Source organism: Mesocricetus auratus, unplaced genomic scaffold, assembly GCF_017639785.1.
Source record: "Mesocricetus auratus isolate SY011 unplaced genomic scaffold, BCM_Maur_2.0 Super-Scaffold_100010, whole genome shotgun sequence".
In the NCBI taxonomy this organism is placed as follows: domain Eukaryota; kingdom Metazoa; phylum Chordata; class Mammalia; order Rodentia; family Cricetidae; genus Mesocricetus; species Mesocricetus auratus.
In genome coordinates, this window is record NW_024429194.1 from 45,688,612 (window position 1) to 45,706,997 (window position 18,386).

At 38.1% G+C, this 18,386-nt stretch overlaps 1 protein-coding gene across 2 annotated transcripts in view; it reads right to left on the reverse strand.

Annotated features, from left to right (window-relative positions):
• Pard3b (par-3 family cell polarity regulator beta) overlaps window positions 1–18,386 on the reverse strand; it is a 953,942-nt gene that overhangs the window by 534,688 nt on the left and 400,868 nt on the right. For both annotated transcript variants that reach the window (XM_013113796.3, XM_005070579.4), the window contains exon 4: window positions 5,378–5,487. In XM_013113796.3, coding sequence (XP_012969250.1) covers window positions 5,378–5,487 — 110 coding nt within the window. The remainder of the gene's footprint in view (window positions 1–5,377; window positions 5,488–18,386) is intronic.

The window sequence follows — 18,386 nt, forward strand, 5'->3', positions numbered from 1 at the left end:
TTTAGCCTAACAGACAAGGTATTATTAAACTTTAACAGTAATAGCTCAATGATTTCCCTCATGGATTTGAGGAAGTTTAATCTGGGGGAAACTTTTATTATAATGTCAATATATGTGACATGCTTGGAAAGCGGTATCATATAATAGGCCATTTCTCAATCCACAGGTATATACAAGAGACAAGAAGAATGCAGCTACTCACTGGAAGTATTCCCATCACCAGTACCACCTGTCAGTATCTTTGTTGATGAAACACCCAAATCTCCAAAGATTTGTTGGATTTCTCTAAGGGTACCCTCCATATCTAGCCTGTATTCTTCTCTCCTGATCTTAATCTTAGAGTATTGATCAATCTTGTTACTATTAATAAAGAGGTATGTGTGGCTCTTGGAGCAAAACAGAAAGAAAGAAAAAAATTCATCTTTAAATCCCGAATTTATGTCTGTTTGGCAGGGAAGATGATAATATGATAGAAAATAACCTTAGTTTTTACTGGACCTCTGCAGGGAGAGGGGGAAACTTTCTACTAGTCAGAATCAGTCTGAGGAATCCAGGAACTGGTTCTCTGTTCTATTTAATACTAAAAAAAGGGGCTTCTCATTTTACTATTTGTTCTCCTAAATTCTAGAGAATGATGTTTCCTGTGCCCACCCCATACCAGAACATGCAACTTCAGAGAGATGCTGCACCCCTCTCAATCTCTCTCTCTCTCTCTCTCTCTCTCTCTCTCTCTCTCTCTCTCTCTCTCTCTCTCTCTCTCTCTCTCTCTCTCTCACACACACACACACACAAACACACACACACACACTTTTGGCAATATAAAACAAGTAACAGGTTTAGAGCACGACCCTTTATTCTCAGAGAACCACCACAGTATTACAACAATTCAGGAATTTACTTTTTAATTTAGTCACTCTGCAGGATCGACGTGCCATAAGGATTAAATGTAAAGATATAAACAGTCATTAAAACACAAACACTTATGTTAGTTAGCCGGATATTAAGGGGGAAATATCACATGTGTTTAGAGTTCTATTTGCAGGTTCAGGAACATCAATTTCAAGAGCTTGGTTTTATGGCATGCCCTTAAGCCAAGAAGGAACACCAGGTTGCAATCAAGGAGAGGAGGGTAAGGCTTCTTATAGGAAAACTCTCACTACAATATCCTGTCCCCAGGATTCTCTTTCTTCACTTCAAAAGCATGAGGAGAATGAGGCTTGCTACTGTCTTGGAAGATGAATAGCTATAGCTGCTTGGACATTAGTAGCTATATTATCCTTGTATGAAGAGGAGACCAAGAAACAAACTTCCATGCTGTTTATCTGATGGTGCATTAAGTAATGAAAACTGAAATTTGGTGGGTTTTCAGCATACAGAATTTGAAACTTGCATCAAATCCAAAGTTTCTTATTTGGCTCTGTTTTGTAAGTCCAGCATGCCTGTACATCTGAAATAACCAATTTGTAATAATTCAATCATCCAGAAAGGCACAGCTTTTCTAACTTTTCCAAACCACACTCCACACCTCTGGGCATTAGTGAAACACATTCTAACTGTGGTGAGCCTGATGAAGTATAGCTAAAAATAACAGTCATCAGCTGTGGTTTTAAAGGCCTTGCTTCAACACAGTCAAATGTGTCAAGTGTTCATTCTCTAGATTCTTGTGCTGTAGGTTATGAATAACTTTCCCTTCCTGGGAATAATTGAATGTAACCCACTTGGGGTCCTGCTGTCTGTGAATTACTTACACAAGAACACTGTTAGGGAGTAGAAATGCCTATCCCCCCGCCACTATGCCTCATGGGATATTGGAATGAGAAGCAATGGAACATGGCTTTTAAAAGCAATTGTTTTTCACATTGCTTGCTACAAAGGTTCATTATCACACACTCCCTATCCATACCATCACTTATCCAATCAGAAGGCTGAAGATGCCACAGGTGATAACTTCTAGTAGAAGTTTGGTATCTGAAATCTGGAAAAGAGCCCACGTCAGCAATCTATACTTGCTCAACTCCTGTGGTCCTTGACACGGAGAAGCAACTGTGTAAGGTCTGTGGTGGTAGTTTACCCATGCTAACCTTGGAAAGCCGCTCTCTCATCACTGAATACATACTAATAGCAACTACATGGATACATAGATGCCTACAATATTTTTTCTTCCTGCATCTCCATAGAGTTAGTGAGTACACGGCACTGTTCCAGAAAAGAGCTAGGGTGACGACCAATCATACTGGCACTCAAGAGATAACACGGGGCTCTTCCTCCTAGACTCTCAAATCATTTTGTTAATTTACACCTAATTTTACTTCTCTCTAGAGTAACACAATCCAACATAAATGCAATAAGAATCATAAGTATAATTTGTAGCTTTCTATTAACCACTTTTAGAAAAATTAAAAATAATTATAATAATTCAATAGTATAGTTTACTTGACCCAAGATAGCAAAAACATATTTGAGAACAAAGCCAACAAATAGTTTTTACTAAGACTTCTGGTACACACAAACAATGTCTTCTTCTATGGGAAAATGGACACCTGCTCAAGAATCTTTACTTACTAACTCTGTCTACAGTTCTTATGATAGCTAAGTATGGGTCTTTTGAGTTAGGTAGACTAAATAAACATTATAAAAAAGAAAGAGTTTTGAGGGGTAGATAATGGGTAACAGGAAGAATGGCTGGGTTAGGTTAATTATTAATTAAAGCTGGTTTATTGCTCAACACTCGAAGAATTTCCCCTATGCTTACAGGTATCTTTCGTTTCTAACCCAAAGCACGCACACTGAGCACTTTCTCTGTAATTGACTCACGCAGGAAAACACGGTGCAGTGTGTGTGCCTGGAAGGTAGGGACCACACAATCCACAGAGATAGCTGTATAATTGAAGCAGGAGCACAAGTGCTTCAAGCCTGCACCAAGGCAAGAGCCATAGCATCCTTCAGGTCTCAGTCTCTACTCATCACCATGTGCGCGCTCCATTATGAAAGAAAGGAAATGTACACTTTTGGTGATATACCATTTATGATCTAATAAGGTCACTGAAGGGCACCACATATACTTTCCTTTCAACTGCTGAAGAGTAGACACTCGAGCCATGTAACCTGCACAAAGACAAGGTGCGAGCATTCTGAGTGCCAGTATTTTTTCCTGAAGTTAGAATACACATCTTTGCTAGTAATACTGCAACATTCAGCCACACACTCCACCTCAAAATTCCTTGAGGTTATATTTGAATAAAGCTATTAGAATGATGGGAGCCCTAATTTTCTCTAAGAGAAAGCAATATTTATGTTATTTCAATTGTTCTAAGTACTGAATCTATATGATAAGAACAAATATATGTGAATGGATTTTCTGCATGCAAACAGTGATAACACATTAATCAGGCAGACTTATTTTAGGGTATATAGACATCATAAAATATGCATTAAATTGTACTTATTTTTGCTTATGTAAATTCTCTCATATTTATATCATTCCCTTTCCCCAATTCAATATATTTAGACTTAACCTGGTCTTAATCACTACATATTTAAAATGAAATGAAGACAAACAAAATTCTCCACAAAACACCAAAGACTGGCTTTCTCTGTAGTCATCAATAAAGTCGATCAAATATGCCCAGTTTTTATTAATGTGCTGTCAAATTCATTTCCCTAAGGAGCAGAGTTTTTTGAGACTTTATTTTTATTTTTAATTACATGATTATGTGTGTCCATACCCGTGAATGAAGTGACTGCAGAGGCCCAAAGAGGGCACTGAATTCCCAGGTGCTGGGGTTTCCAATAGAGTCCTCTGCAAGGAAGGTAGGGGCTCTCCGACATGACTACCTAAACATGAGCTGAACAAGAAATACACCAAGAGACATGCCCAAGTAGATGAGGGGAGACCATGAGGTGTCATCCCTACATGAAGAATCACGGGCAACTGAGGAATGTTGAAAGCAGGAGAAACAGTCTTCCCCAGAAAAGGGCACATCAATTGGCTATCCAATACCAAACAGCAGGCTTTGAAAACATACACACTCATACAAGTAGCATTATGCAGACTGAGCAGGATATGTGTGTGTGTATAACAATAAATAAAAAAATTAGACCATAAATGTGAAGGAGAACAAGGAGAAGTGTATGGGAGGCTTGGAGGGAGGAAAGGGAAGGGAGAAATGATGTAATTATATTATAATATAAAAGATTTTAAAATAATAAAAAATACATAATTAAGAGAGAAGATGCTCTTAAGCACAGAGCCATCTCCAGCATCTAGAGGACAGAGTTTTAAACAGGATAATGAGATAATATTGCGTCTAAAATGCCTTAAAGATACTACTTTAAGGAAAAATATGCAAACAATGGGAATATCCTCATTGACTGGTGAATATTCACTAATGCAGCATAGCAGCCCTTACTTTATAAACATTGCCACTAGTTCCTGAAAACAAAACTATACCACACTGTGAGAATAGTCTTAGCCCATCCAACACCTTGGTATACATCTTTGAGAAAGTGCTCTAAAGCCAGACTTGTAATGAGACATGGATGGGCATTTAGGAGAGGTTAAAATATGGTTCCATCATTGGAGATTGCTCTTTGTAATGACATGTAAGGTCATTAACCAAAGTTTAACTTGCAGGCTATTTGGATGACGATCCACCATTACAGTTCTTCAAAGCCAACAGAGAACTGAAAGGCCACAACCCCACAGTCTATGTGGATGGAAAACACCTTTTCTGGAAGTAGTTTTTTTTTTTTATTTAACGTATCAATCATAAATATAGCAGTTACAAATATGATGTCTCAGAAGCATATTTTTCTTATATAGTCTATTTTCCTTCTATTTCAATGCTGAATTCTAGAATAGCAATGATGGCTTCATACATTCATGGCATTGGGGTGTCACCATTCACTCTTGTTCTACCTTATAAAGCATACACCAATCTATCCTTTGAAATTCTGAAGCAGGATGAAACAGGCATGCAGTAAGGTCATATACTGGCTGGAAACAGGACCATTGAAGCCAGAATATTTGGTGTAGGCTCCTAGGTCTCTCACGCCCTAGCTACATGTCCTTGAACAAACAACTATGTGTCCTGAGTCTCCCCATCGACCTCACATTTCATCAGGAAAATGGAGATTAAAACTCATCCTTACTTACATGTAGAAATTTAAGTGAGGGTTTGAGCAGGGTTTGACACACAATTAGTGCTATGTAAGTAATAGTAATAGCTATGGATATAACTATATGTTACCACTAGACCATCTTTATAACCACTACTTTACATTTTATTAAAAGGCCTGAATCTAATTCTCAGCTCTTTGGAGTTGATGAGCAAGGCCCTTTGATCCTTCACAGAAACTCAAATGGTAAGACACCTACCGGAACAACAGGTTTCAAACTCTGGCCACTTGGGCTTGCAGTGCTTGGCTGGGCATCAGCATGTGGCCCTGGTGCTGGATCACTGCTTCTCCTTACCAGCAGTGGAGTGCCTGCAGGACACAATAAGAGGTGAGAGGTCAAATGAACCCCAGGGAGAAGAGAATATATGGCACAATGTATTTTAATTAAAAGGGTTTATAACAGGCTTTCATGTTTCACCATTCTGCTTCTAAGGATGCTTGTAAATGAATCCACACAGTGCTCTTCAGACATTTCTAGGTAAGGCAGTATGCACTCATTCAGTCTTTCAACCCTCTTCTTTCCTTACCTGCATTTAAAAACCAGCCAGTGCATTTAACAGATGTGTTAGGCGACACAAGAATGGACAGTCTAAGAGCTGTCCTCAGCAGCACATGGGGTGTTAAAGAATAATTATGCATAAGACTAATGAAGAAGTTCAAACAGTCAATGTAATCTGCTGTTCAGCAGACCTAGAAGCATAGTTTTTACTGCCATTTGATGCTTCCCAAACCTTTTGAACAATGGTACACACCGAATGAAATTATGCTCTGAGCTTACGGTATTAATGTCTATTTAAGTATACAAGGGGATTGATTCCATTCTGTTCTTTTTCCCCTAAAGCAGACAAAACTGATAAAGAAAATAAGTTACTTCTTCTAAAAATATATTCTGATTTCTTTTCAATTTAATAAAAGCTCCCACTATTAAATATTTGAGTCAGTTATTAAATTCTAAAAGGAAGATTAGAAAGTTCAAATGTAATTCAGCCTCACTAAGGTTAGCAACCTGACCACGCTCACTGCAATTAGGACTAAAATAATTTGCTTGGTACAAAATTGGATGCTGTAAAGAAAAAAAATCTGCTTTTGGTTTAAAAGTTATTCTCACAGAAAAATTAACATTTACTTGCATACTTTTGGGAAAAGAGTGAAAAAGAGTAGAATGCAATTTCTCCTTTATCAACATTCTGAAAATAATTTCTCAAACTTCAATAGCTACTCAACTTAAAAGAACATTTCATCTCCACTTGAAGCTATTTACCAAACAGATTTCATAGGTGCTATGACATTCTTTTCTTTCTGTAGAAAACAAAAAATTACTAACATATTTTACCCATTTTTACAAAGAAGCTGCTTTCTTGAAAATAAAATTTTTCATAGTATGTTAATATGCAGTTCAAGTGAGAGACACTTTGACAAAATATATTTTAAAAATCTCGCAAACTTTCATTCTGTTTTATTAATAGATATGTTGCTACATTATTCTTTACTTCCTCCATCTCAACCAGGTTACAGATGACTATTTGACTCTTTAGTTGGTGGTTTCTTCAATGAAACTTGGAAAGTAAACTAGACTACAAGGAAAAAGTTCCTTAAAATTCATCTCATATCACCTTTTTCACTTCTTCAGATGACCTATAGGCTAAATTTCTTTCAGGATAAACTCCTAAGTTCCCAGTAGTATGAAGAGAAGAGTTGGTTAGATGCAATATTCTCAGAGGTAGCGCATGACACGGAAAGTCCCAAAGAACTTGGGTGAAAAGGAAGGGAGACAGACACCTTGAAACTCTCAATCATTTCCAAGTATTTAATGAGGTTAGTATACTACAATTTAACAATCTCAAATCAGAAAAACTAAACAGGAAACAAAGAATGCCATTTTGGCTTACCATGCTGTTTTCTCACTGCCAAAAACAAGGCAACGGTGTAGTAGAGAAAAGAAATTAGTGACCAACAATTTCAGAAAATTTTAGTTTTTAGTTATTATGACTTTTTAGCTGAGTCATACATACATATACAAACACACATACTCATATACAGACATACAAATACATATACATACACACATATACAGGCAGACAGATACACACATACTCACACATATACACACATGCACATATACATATACCTATGCACACACAAATACATGTATAAATGCATTTGCATATGTGTATAAATATACATATACACAGTTATACACACATATACACATTTAAAATATAACAGAGATAAACACATATACTCACACATATAGATTCATATACACACATACATACATACACCAATATACACATATAAACACATAGATGTACATAGCTATAAATACACAGTAGCACATATATACATGCATGCATACATACACACATAATACATATAAACATACATATGTCACATTGTATGACACATGCTTTTTCTTAGATTATAAACATCTTTTTTTCAAGCTATAGAAGATAGTTTTTCTTCAGCTTTAATGATGGGAGCCTATGATAAATGTTAAACTATTTAAGATGCTTTTGCAGTAACAGGTACTCAGCATTATGCATTCTGCCATAACTTGCAATACATTTCTCCAGAGATGACAATTCAGTATATTCCTCTATATCAACTATTTAGAACATAAAAAATCATCCATTGTTATAGATACCATTCACATTTCTATGTATCCGTTAAAAAGTTTAATTAATAAATACACACCAAAACCAACAAGCAACCAATCAAGCTTTAAGATGGATGATCTTTTCTAAACATGGACTCAGCTCATTAGGAAAAAGTTTCCCTCTGTGTTTTTTTCCCTTCCACATTTGAATGTCTCCTGTTGAGTCACCTTCTAATTTTTCCTTGGCTGTCTTAATGTGTTAATAACAAGTGCAAATCATTTCATACTGGAATTAATAATGAGCATCTCAAAATATGAACTGTTATCTCAGCTTTAAACAAACCCTCTTCATAGTATTTCCAAATTGCCAACCCCTATTAGCAGGTTGCTGTCAAGGAGAGTCAGAGATGTCACTCAAAGCCAGAGAGAACATCCTTGTGTTCAACAAAGGCAAGCAAGGAAAAGGGTTAATGATTAGGCAAATCCTTGAACACAGTAGAGCTGAAGCCACATTTCTCCATCGAGCTCACTAAATAAGAGGGAGGTAACTGTCTAGTTCTTTTTCCTTGTAGGGAGGGGAGGACGAACATTCATCCACACTGAAGGAGTTGGCATCCTGATCGGTAGATGTTAATACTGATAACTACCATGGATCACAGCAGACAAGACAATGGACTGTGGAGTCAACATGACTGAACTGTGCCTGTGCTGGTTCCATGACACTGAAAGTGGACTGCTCTGTGACAGTCTCTCCATTGAAAACCTGGTGTTAAAAACATGAAAGAGCTGATGGGAAGGTGGAGATACTAAGTCATGTACAATATATGATATTGATCATTGTGTATTCAAACAGGAAGAGCATCAACCTCTTCCCAAATTGCCCTGAAATAAGAGCTGTCCCTTGGCATTTGCTGTGAATAATGTTAGCTTATCCAATAGATCAACTTCAGAAAATCAAAGCGAATTTTAGGGAATATTATGTGAATGAAAACTAGCAAAAATATAATTCTATGGCAACACACACACGTAAGTTCAATTCCATTGGAGTAGCACCAATGGGTACTTATCACTTAAGCCTCATTCTAATGCAAACTTATATATTCACATAGGGTTTTTGTCTTAAGGCTGTTTAGTCACTTAGCACTGGCTGTATTTGGATGGAGCTTGCTTACATGACAAGTGACATCAAATATTGAATTAGGAGGACATGCCATGCTTGTGGAAGAAAAAAAGTGGATTTATTTTTCACATATCTATGAACGATGATATATTTTCTGGTTATTAAACAATTACCAGTTTAATGGTGCTGAAAGTAGTACACAAAGGGGGTGCAGCTAAACATCCAACAACCCCATTAAATATCCCTAAAGCATTTTGGAAAAAAATTTAGAAGAGGCAACAAATAAAAGCTCAAATTGTTATACTAGCGAGTCATTCACAAAATAAAGGCCAACATAAATGGAAGGTAGGAGGCATTTTCTGTATAATACAAGTTTCTGACTTTGATACATTCATGAGCATTCATACACACACACACACACACACACACACACACACACACACTCACACACACACCCTACAGGGTGGTGGGGGAGGGAGAGAGGTGAGAGAGATTTCTACATCTGAAGGTTGTGTTTGGATGGAGTTGCCTAAGTGACAAGTGATGTCATTTACTATTGAACTTGGAGGGCCTTGAAGGACAGGCCATTACAGAAAAAGAAACCAAGAATCTGAGGAATCATAAAAGAGGAGGCTGTTGCCAGCAAAGGAAACAAACAATAGTTTTAACATGAACCACACATCGAGTCACAAGGACACATGTTCTAAATTGTATAGAGAGAAGCAGCAGCAATTTATTTATTTAAAGATGGTTAATGATCCTCCTGAGCAAAGTCAGAGGCCAGCTTGTCAGTATTAGTGTTGCTTCATCCCAAGGCAGCTATAGTGAGCGTGAAGACATGTCATTCTGTAAGAACAAGAAGGGCTCCAGCGTAGGAAGCAGGGAGGGCAACTCTGAGATGCAGAGTAGAGTGTCTTCAGCCAGTAGCAGAAATGGAGAGAAGCTGGAGGAGAAAACGGGAGACTCTGGCAAGTGATTACAACTGTATTCTAATAAGGGAGAGCACACTGATCCTCATGTGTCTTTCCCGAAGAAGAACAATGGACATTTACTCCTAATGATTTGCTTTTAATCTGAAATGATCCTGTTGGCCTCAGAAAGCAAAGACTAGAATTTTCAATAAAGCAAATCCACAAAGATGCAAATGAAGCCATTACTGGAAATCCTGTTGGGGCCCAGACTGAAAGTCTAGGGACAAAAGTGTTATGAGCAAAGGCAATGGGAAGGGAAGTACCTTTCCAAATAATGCTAAGAAACAAAGAGCCAAGACTCCATAATCTAGAGTCCTCAAATGAATGGCAAATAAAACCATGAGTTGTTAATGAAACTTCAGAAGAGCGTTTGGAGGAGAATGTATGGTAGGAGAAAGGAGAAAGGAGGGAGGTTGCCATGACAGCCCATGAGAGTTCAGAAAGTGCTGCCCTATCAGAGTCTTCCCTTCTCTCTGTTGTGAAAAATTAGCTCCTGCAGTGCCATAGAAATCATGGAAATAAACACTTGGACAGTTTACAGAAAAAAATATCCTTCTAATATTGCTGACACAAAATGACAAGATAAATAGGAAGATAAATCCTAAATAGAAGCCTTTAAATTGGAACAGCTCTCATATCAACCATGATTGGAATTGCAATTGGTAGAAAATTTTATAACTTTAAAGATAGTTAAAGAAATAGAAAAAATTATGGGGAATCAGGATTGCCTGTCTGCCAATACAGGCTGCATCTTGGTGTCTGTACACTGCATTTCTTCAGCTGACTCCACAAGTACTCAGCCTAAAATACTACTTTGAGATTATCTTCAGGTGTCAAATGTGCTGAATGTGTCTTCTATTAAAATATGAGTTTGTCCTCCAGAAGTTTGGTTCAAAAGGCTGAAGCTCAGGAAACCTGCCTCCTAATGCTGGATCTAGTGTTGTGTAACCCGTGAAATCCACTCTCTTTTGATGTCTACCTCATCAGAAGAATGAACAGGTTTCCATGTTGGCTAGCTGCTACCCCAAAGTCCTATTCCAGGTCTAAAGGAAACAATAGAGAAATTGACGTCCAAAGAAGTTATTTCTCACTTGACTTTTACGATATTTTTCTTCACTTTATACTTCGTCACCGTGGGTCTTATCCTCTCTGTAGATAAAAGGGATGGAAGTGAGGGAATGGGATATTTTCAAAATAATAGAAATTATTTTAATCTCAAGTAGTCAGAAAGAAAGCATTGATTGGAAAAATGAAGATAAAGGAAAAGATTGTGTAAAAAGTATGGAGGAGGCAGTCATTTGCCCATAGCTTCTTGGACATCACTCTCCTGGAATATATCTGTTTGGCAGGTGATTTACTTTTCATCCTGTCAATACTTGAATAAAATATGCCTGGTGGAAGTAGCACATCGTTTGTTTTTGGAGACAACTAGAAATCTCTGTGTGTGGACTTTTATGAGCCTCAGAAAGGCCTTCTTCAACTGACGCCTAACAAACTACACAGTACTGATACCTGGAGGCCCATTAAAAAATTGGTAATGATATCAATAGCTGCACAATTTATAGCCAAGCACCGAGCAGAGATCACTTTCTCCGCAGGAGTGAGTGACCCACCCTGGAGCCTGGCTGGTGATGAATGCAGCAGCTGTGATACGCTTTCAGCCACTGTGATGGAAAAACCACACAGGAGAAACGAAGGCTGATTTCAGGTAGTCCAGAAACTTCAGTCTTAAATATCACTCCATTAGGAAAGGGGTTGTCAGTATCACTATAAAAGGGGGAAGGAAGTGGAATATGACTAACATTTAGGGCCATTTATCTTTCATTTCAGACCACAAAGGCTTTGCTTGTTCGGTACATGATGGAACAAACACAGAAACCCTCCTGATCTCCTCACACTGGGTAAAAAGGGACTCACACGAGCAAGCCTCTTTGAGAGTTTGGAGCTGACTCAATGGAGTGCTAGCAGAACAAGGGAAGAGTTTACAAGACTTTTGTTGGAAATTACATTTTTCTCTGAAGATGGCATCATGAATATTGTTAACATTCCTGATTGGCTGGGCTCTTTCAACTACAGAAGTTTCCACATTTCTGCTTGTCATATACAAATTTATAACTAAAGTATTTTGTGGTCATTCGGTCATTCTATATAAGTGAAGCTAATTCCAGGTCCTATCATATGTTAGATACCAAGTGTTAACCAAAGGATTGTTAAGGCAAACAAAATTCCTGATGTTTGAAAGGTAAGCACTCTTAAAAAGACAAATCATAATCATAAATAAAGATATATGAATTAATAAGTCCAAATAAAGTCTACTAAATCATTGAGACTGGAAGGGGAAACTCAACTTGTATAGTTGACCTAAAGTTCTTTGTTCTGATTTTCTAGGACTTCAGGCACTTACCCAAACTTCTTGTCTAATTATATCACCTGCTAATTTCTTTGCCATGTCCTGTGTGCTGACCAGGACCACCCATAATTGCCTAAATGTGCCCCATGTCCTCTGACTCTAATATAACCATCTGCTATAATGCTGTCCCCATTTCGAGGCCTATCCCCAACAGCAACAAACCGTCTTTACTTCTCTACAATATCCAGATGTCAGAACTTCAGGGCTTCGTATGTATGACTTTCTTATAAGGTGTGTGTGTGTGTGTGTGTGTGTGTTTGTGTGTGTGGTTGTGAAAAATTTTTATAGTATAAAAAACTAGTTATTACTGGCTATTACATGAGTAAAATAAGAAAGTTTGTGTCAACTGATATAGTTCTTCCCTAATTTTGAGGCCCAAAGGCACAGTGGCAGGCAGCAGCCTCAGTAATGTGTTCTATTTGTATCAATCACTGGAAGTGTGTGGATGCAGCTGCAAAGAACAGCAAGATTTGAAATGGACAAAGCCAGAGACTAGTCAATGGGAGACTTATTCAGTCTTCAAATGTATAAAATCATAAGGGATAATTCAGTTCTCACTGGCATCTTGACAGATGGGAGGTTCTCTAACTGGGATATACTTGGAAATGCAGCATGGAATTAAAATCCCCATGCTCCTAGAACGAAAGCCTGTAGCAGTTTCATGAATCACGGGTTTGCACGTCTGAAGGCCTGTAGTATCTATCCCCCAAAGCATTATTTAAACAAATACAAAATGATTATCAAGTTAGAGTGAGGAGTGATTTATGGATTTATTCCATTAAGATGATGCTACATAAGAAAAGTCATTAAATAATATAAAGACAAAATTCAGAGAAGACCAGTATTTAAGTATTAACAAAAATATAGCAATTAAATATTACTTTGCATTTTATGATATCTTTAACATTAACTTTACTAAACTTATACTTGTTAATTATATTATTCTAAAATTAATTTATACATATAATTTTGTTTGCATTTAAATGTCTTGCTCCTTTTTAAAATATTAATCTGCCCCAAGTTTCCTCCAATTAGATCCTACAAAATGTGGCTCTGTCTCTGTCTTTGTGGATGTTGCTACATCTTACTCTGTCTTATGCTAATACTTACATTTCACCTTGTAGCTCCTGAATTCAGCTATTAAAATTTCAAAACATGAATGTCTAAAATATTCCAGATAGTTTTTAGGCCTTCTCCATATTACCAGCATGCAATGCACAAAGTATTATCATTGGAGATCCTGCAAGGTATAGGCAAGAAGCTAAATAAACAGAGGCCTGGGAAGGTGACTCAGGGGTTAAAGTGCTTACTCAGAGCATAGGAACTGGAATTCAGATCCCCAGACACTCACATAGATGATCAGTAGGTATGGCATCCCATGTGTAATTCCAATCCAGCAAGATCTAGGACTAAGAGGCCTTGCCTCAGTGCGTGAGATTGAGGGGATGCCCACCAGCAGTAACCTCCACTTTTTACATGCACATAAACTCACACAGATGTGCTCTGTGGTGGTTTGAACAAGAATGGCCTTCATAAGCTCATGTATACAATTCTTGGCCCCCAGTTGTTCTAATTGGGAAGGATCAGGAGGTGTGGTCCTCTTAGATGAGGCATATCACTGAGGATGGGCTATGGGGTTTCCAAAGCCCTACCATTCCCAGTTAGCATTCTCTCCTTGTCTTGTGGTTGTTGTCTCAAAATGAAAAGCTCTTAGCTACTGTCCAGCACCATGCCTGCCTGCCAGCCATCAAGCATTCCACTGTGATACTAATGGACTCACCTTTTCAAACTGTAATTAATTATTTCTTCTGCAAGTATCCTGGTTATAGTATTTCTTCACAGCAATAGAAAAGTAACTGAGACATGTGTTAGCTATGATACCATTAACATACACACACATACACATATACATCACACACATGAAGAAAGGAAAACAGAAATATTAAAAAAATAAATGAACTAAGGCAAGCATTAGGGGTAATTATAAAAGAGTTTATGTTAAGAATATAATGGAAAAGAGGCAGGTAGAGGAGAAAGAGGAAGCAATAGTCTTTTGCCAATTCTTTACTGGCAAGCAGCTCCCAAAATCCTATAGGAACCCTAGCAAATGGACACTTAACAGGGTACATGCCAAACAGAGGTAAACTGAGATACAGGACTAAAGACCAAGCTTTCAATCCAGAAATATCTGGACTCTACAAGGTCTCTGAAGAGGGATTTATTTTTTTTAAGACCAAAAAGCATCCTAGTCCACATACATAAATAAATTGCTACTGTCAGATTTGTTTCGCTTCACCCAACACTTTTTTCTTCAGCATCAACATTTATTTTAAAACAAACACCATTCACGCTAATGCTGCATACGTTATCACCCTTGCGACTTAATGGTAAACGAACAGGAAAGTGACATCAACACCAACATTAAACAGCTCAAGTGGAGCTGGGGCCTCTGAGATCCTGACTAAGGTCTTGTCAATTGCAGTGCTTTATGACGGAATTCATTGCCAGGCCACTTGATCTTTCAGGTTCCTGCAGTTTATAGTGTCAGATGCTAGATATTTACGAGAGAGGTTTATATTCATAAGATTGAAGGGAGCCCATGGAAGAGCTAGAGAGATGATATTTGAATTTACTTGAGAAAATTCTTCAGGACAACTGAATTTTAAACAGTCTTTGAAATGCATAAAATAGATGGAATGATACAATGGTTGTTTTAGTCAGGGTTTCTACTGCTGTGATAAAACCCCATGAGGAAAAGAAACTTGGGGAGAGAAGGTTTTATTTGAACTTACAACTGGCAGCTCATAGTCTATCACTGAGAGAAGGCTGGGTAGGAACTCAAGGAAGGGACCTTGAGACAGGAGCTGAAGCAGAGATCATGGAGGGGTGCCTCTTACTCATTGGCTCCCCATGGCTTGCACAGCATGCTTTCTTAAATAACTCAGGACCACCTGTCCAGGGTGGGACCACCTACAGGGGGATGGGTCCTCCCCATCATCCATTAGTAAGGAAGAATCTCCACAGGATTAACTGAAGGCCAACCTGGGTGGGACATTTTCTTACTTGGGAGAATTGAGAGACCTTCTTTCCAGACTTAGTTTGTGTCAAATTGAGTTTGTTTCAAATTGACTAAAAGCTAGCCAGCACAATGGTATGAGGTACATTTATAGTAGGCAGAATGGTACTTTGTTTTAGAAGGTAGCAGCAGGTATTCAGGCATTGATACTGATTTGCTCAGGCAGGAAAAGGACATGAACTTCATGACTAGGGAGCCACTAACCAATTGAGAGGTCTAAGGAGTAATTAGAAGAATACTACCAGAAAATATATACACTACAAGCTTTAAATTTCTGTAACTGAAGCAATGGTGATGTTCTAATAGGAGACACTAGCATGATTTTAGGTAGATATTAAAATAATATTGAAAAGGCATATGTACCTAATGAGTATCTGCACACATCAGATGATAAAGTCAGTGAGGACTTGTGTTTTAGTTAATAATCCCTTTGTAAACACCCTGAAGTGAATTTTGATCTATGCCCGGGCCGGGATATGTATGGAATTGGGGTGACCGCTTGACTCAGGGTAAAGCACATTTGGGATGATTCTTCAGTGCAATCCGTAGCTCTTAAGAACAATTCATATGCTCTAAATTTCAGGCTAGAACATCTAATGAATGGACTCTTCCTGGAAGCTAAGGGAAAAACAAGCCACACTTTCATACCATTGAACTGTACTTGCCAATGATTACTAGCGATATTAAATTCAAATCTCCAAGTCCTTCTTCATAAATGAGAAAGATCCACAGTCGATTCTAGGCATCCTGGGCATAGATTTTTAAGCTTTATCAGCTGCATTTGAAACCTTTGAATATTACATTTTATTGGATCATTTAGTTTCCTGACAAAGCTGGAGGAAGAACTGAGGTATGGAGCCACAGTTATCCCTAGGGGACACTCAAAATCTGGTTTTATTCTTCTGCCTATGTGTCCACATGCTGTCTACTGTGTGGTAGCAAAGTAAAAGGCCTCTCAAGGCCTCTTCTGATGATGTGGAAGGTACAGTTTCTGCCTAACAACACTTAAAATTCTAAACAAGGGTCACCAACTGTGGCTCACTGCAGAAAACACAGGTCCAGGGCTTTTCCAGCAGGGAGCATGCCTAATGCAAGTAACAGATGAAAATCTAGGCTCTTTGCTGCATGGAGACATTTCCAACATTTGCATCTGCAGTTTGAGACCTCACTTGTTGACCCATATCTGCTCCTGGAGCCCAAGGCTCACTTTTAACACCAGGCACCTTTTGCTGAATACATCTGGCAGGTAAGAAGAGGTCATGTCCTGTCCATGATGTCAAAATGATCCAGCTGTCCAAGCCTTTGTGACCTCATATTAGGCAAATGAAATCTAATACACTTTAAAGAACTCCGCAAGACCACCCAGATGTTTCAGATGGCTGCTGTTTTGCTACTAAACAGGTCCATTACACAGGCTTCAGAACATTAACGCAGCTGATTCACCCAGTGGCAGAGTGAGGCAACGATCCGCAGATTACTACTGGACTTTGTGTAACTGCACATCAACTTCAATGTGCACCAAAGTGCAAAGATCACACATACAAATCCTGGTTGAATTTACATGATTCACCAAGAAGAGACAAACTACTGATATTAACATTTAGAGTTCTAATTTTTTTATGTTTTTTGTATTTTATGCCCATTGGTCTTTTGCCTGCATGTATGTCTGTGTGAGGGCATACAGTCTCCAGGAACTGCAGTTATAGACAGTAGTGAGCTGTCATGTGGATGCTTAGAATTGAACCCAGGTCCTTTGGAAAAGCAGCCAGTACACTTAACCACTGAGCCATCTCCCCAGCTAGAGTTCTAAATTTTAAGGAACAGATATTTGAAAATAAGCATGTCTACAGATGCTGAAGCAAGAATTCAATCAGAATTTAAAATATTCTTCATGGATAAACTTTTGAGAATCAGCATAATCAATAGGTTTTTATTAAATATAAACATTTCAAGTAAGTCAATGCTTGGAACAATCAAATATATTTTAAAGAATTCGATTTTTATCACTGTTTTTCCCACAGGTTTTTTTAGAAAAGTCCATAGTACATCAGAAAATGACTATTAAGATTGTGGCTTTACAGAAGCTTCTTAGTTTCAGGAGGTCCCATTTATTAATTGTGGATCTCACTGTCTGTGCTACTGGTGTTATGTTTAGGAAGCTGTCTCCTATACCAATTCGTTCAAGGGTACCACCCACTTTCTCTTCTAAGAGGATCAGTGTGGCTGGATTTATGTTGAGGTCTTTGATCCATTTGGACTTAAGTTTTGTGCATGGCAATAGACATGGATCGATCCGCAGACATGCCAGCCTTCAGTTATGCCAACACCATTTGTTGAAGATGCTTTCTTTATTCCATTGTATATTTTTAGCTTCTTTGTCAAAGATCAGATGTTCATACATGTGTGGGTTAATATCAGGGTTTTCAATTTGATTCCATTGGTCTACCTGTCTATTTCTGTGCCAATACCAAGCTGTTTACAGGACTATAGCTCGATACTAGAGCTTGAGGTCAGGGATGGTGATACCTCTGGATGTTGCCTTGTTGAACAGGGTTGTTTTGGCTATCTTGGGTCTTTTGGTTTTCCATACAAAATTGATTATTGTTCTTTCAAGGTCTGTAAAGAATTGTGCTGGGATTTTAATGTGGATTGCATTGAATCTGTAGATTACTTTTGGCAGGATTGCCATTTTTACTACATTGATCCTACCTATCCAAGAGCATGGGAGATCTTTCCATTTTCTGAGGGCTTCTTTAATTTCTTTCTTTAAAGATTCAAAGTTCTTGCGATACAGTCAGCAAGATACAGTTAGCAAGACAAAAAGGCAACCCACAGAATGGGAAAAAATATTCACTAACCCCACATCTGACAGAGGGTTGATCTCCAAAATTTACAAAGAACTCAAGAAGCAAGTCTCCAAATCACCAAAGGATCCAATTAAAAAGTGGGCTGCAGAACTAAATAGAGAATTTCCAATAGAGGAGTCTAAAATGGCTGAGAGGCGCTTGAGAAAGTGCTCAACATCCTTAGCCATC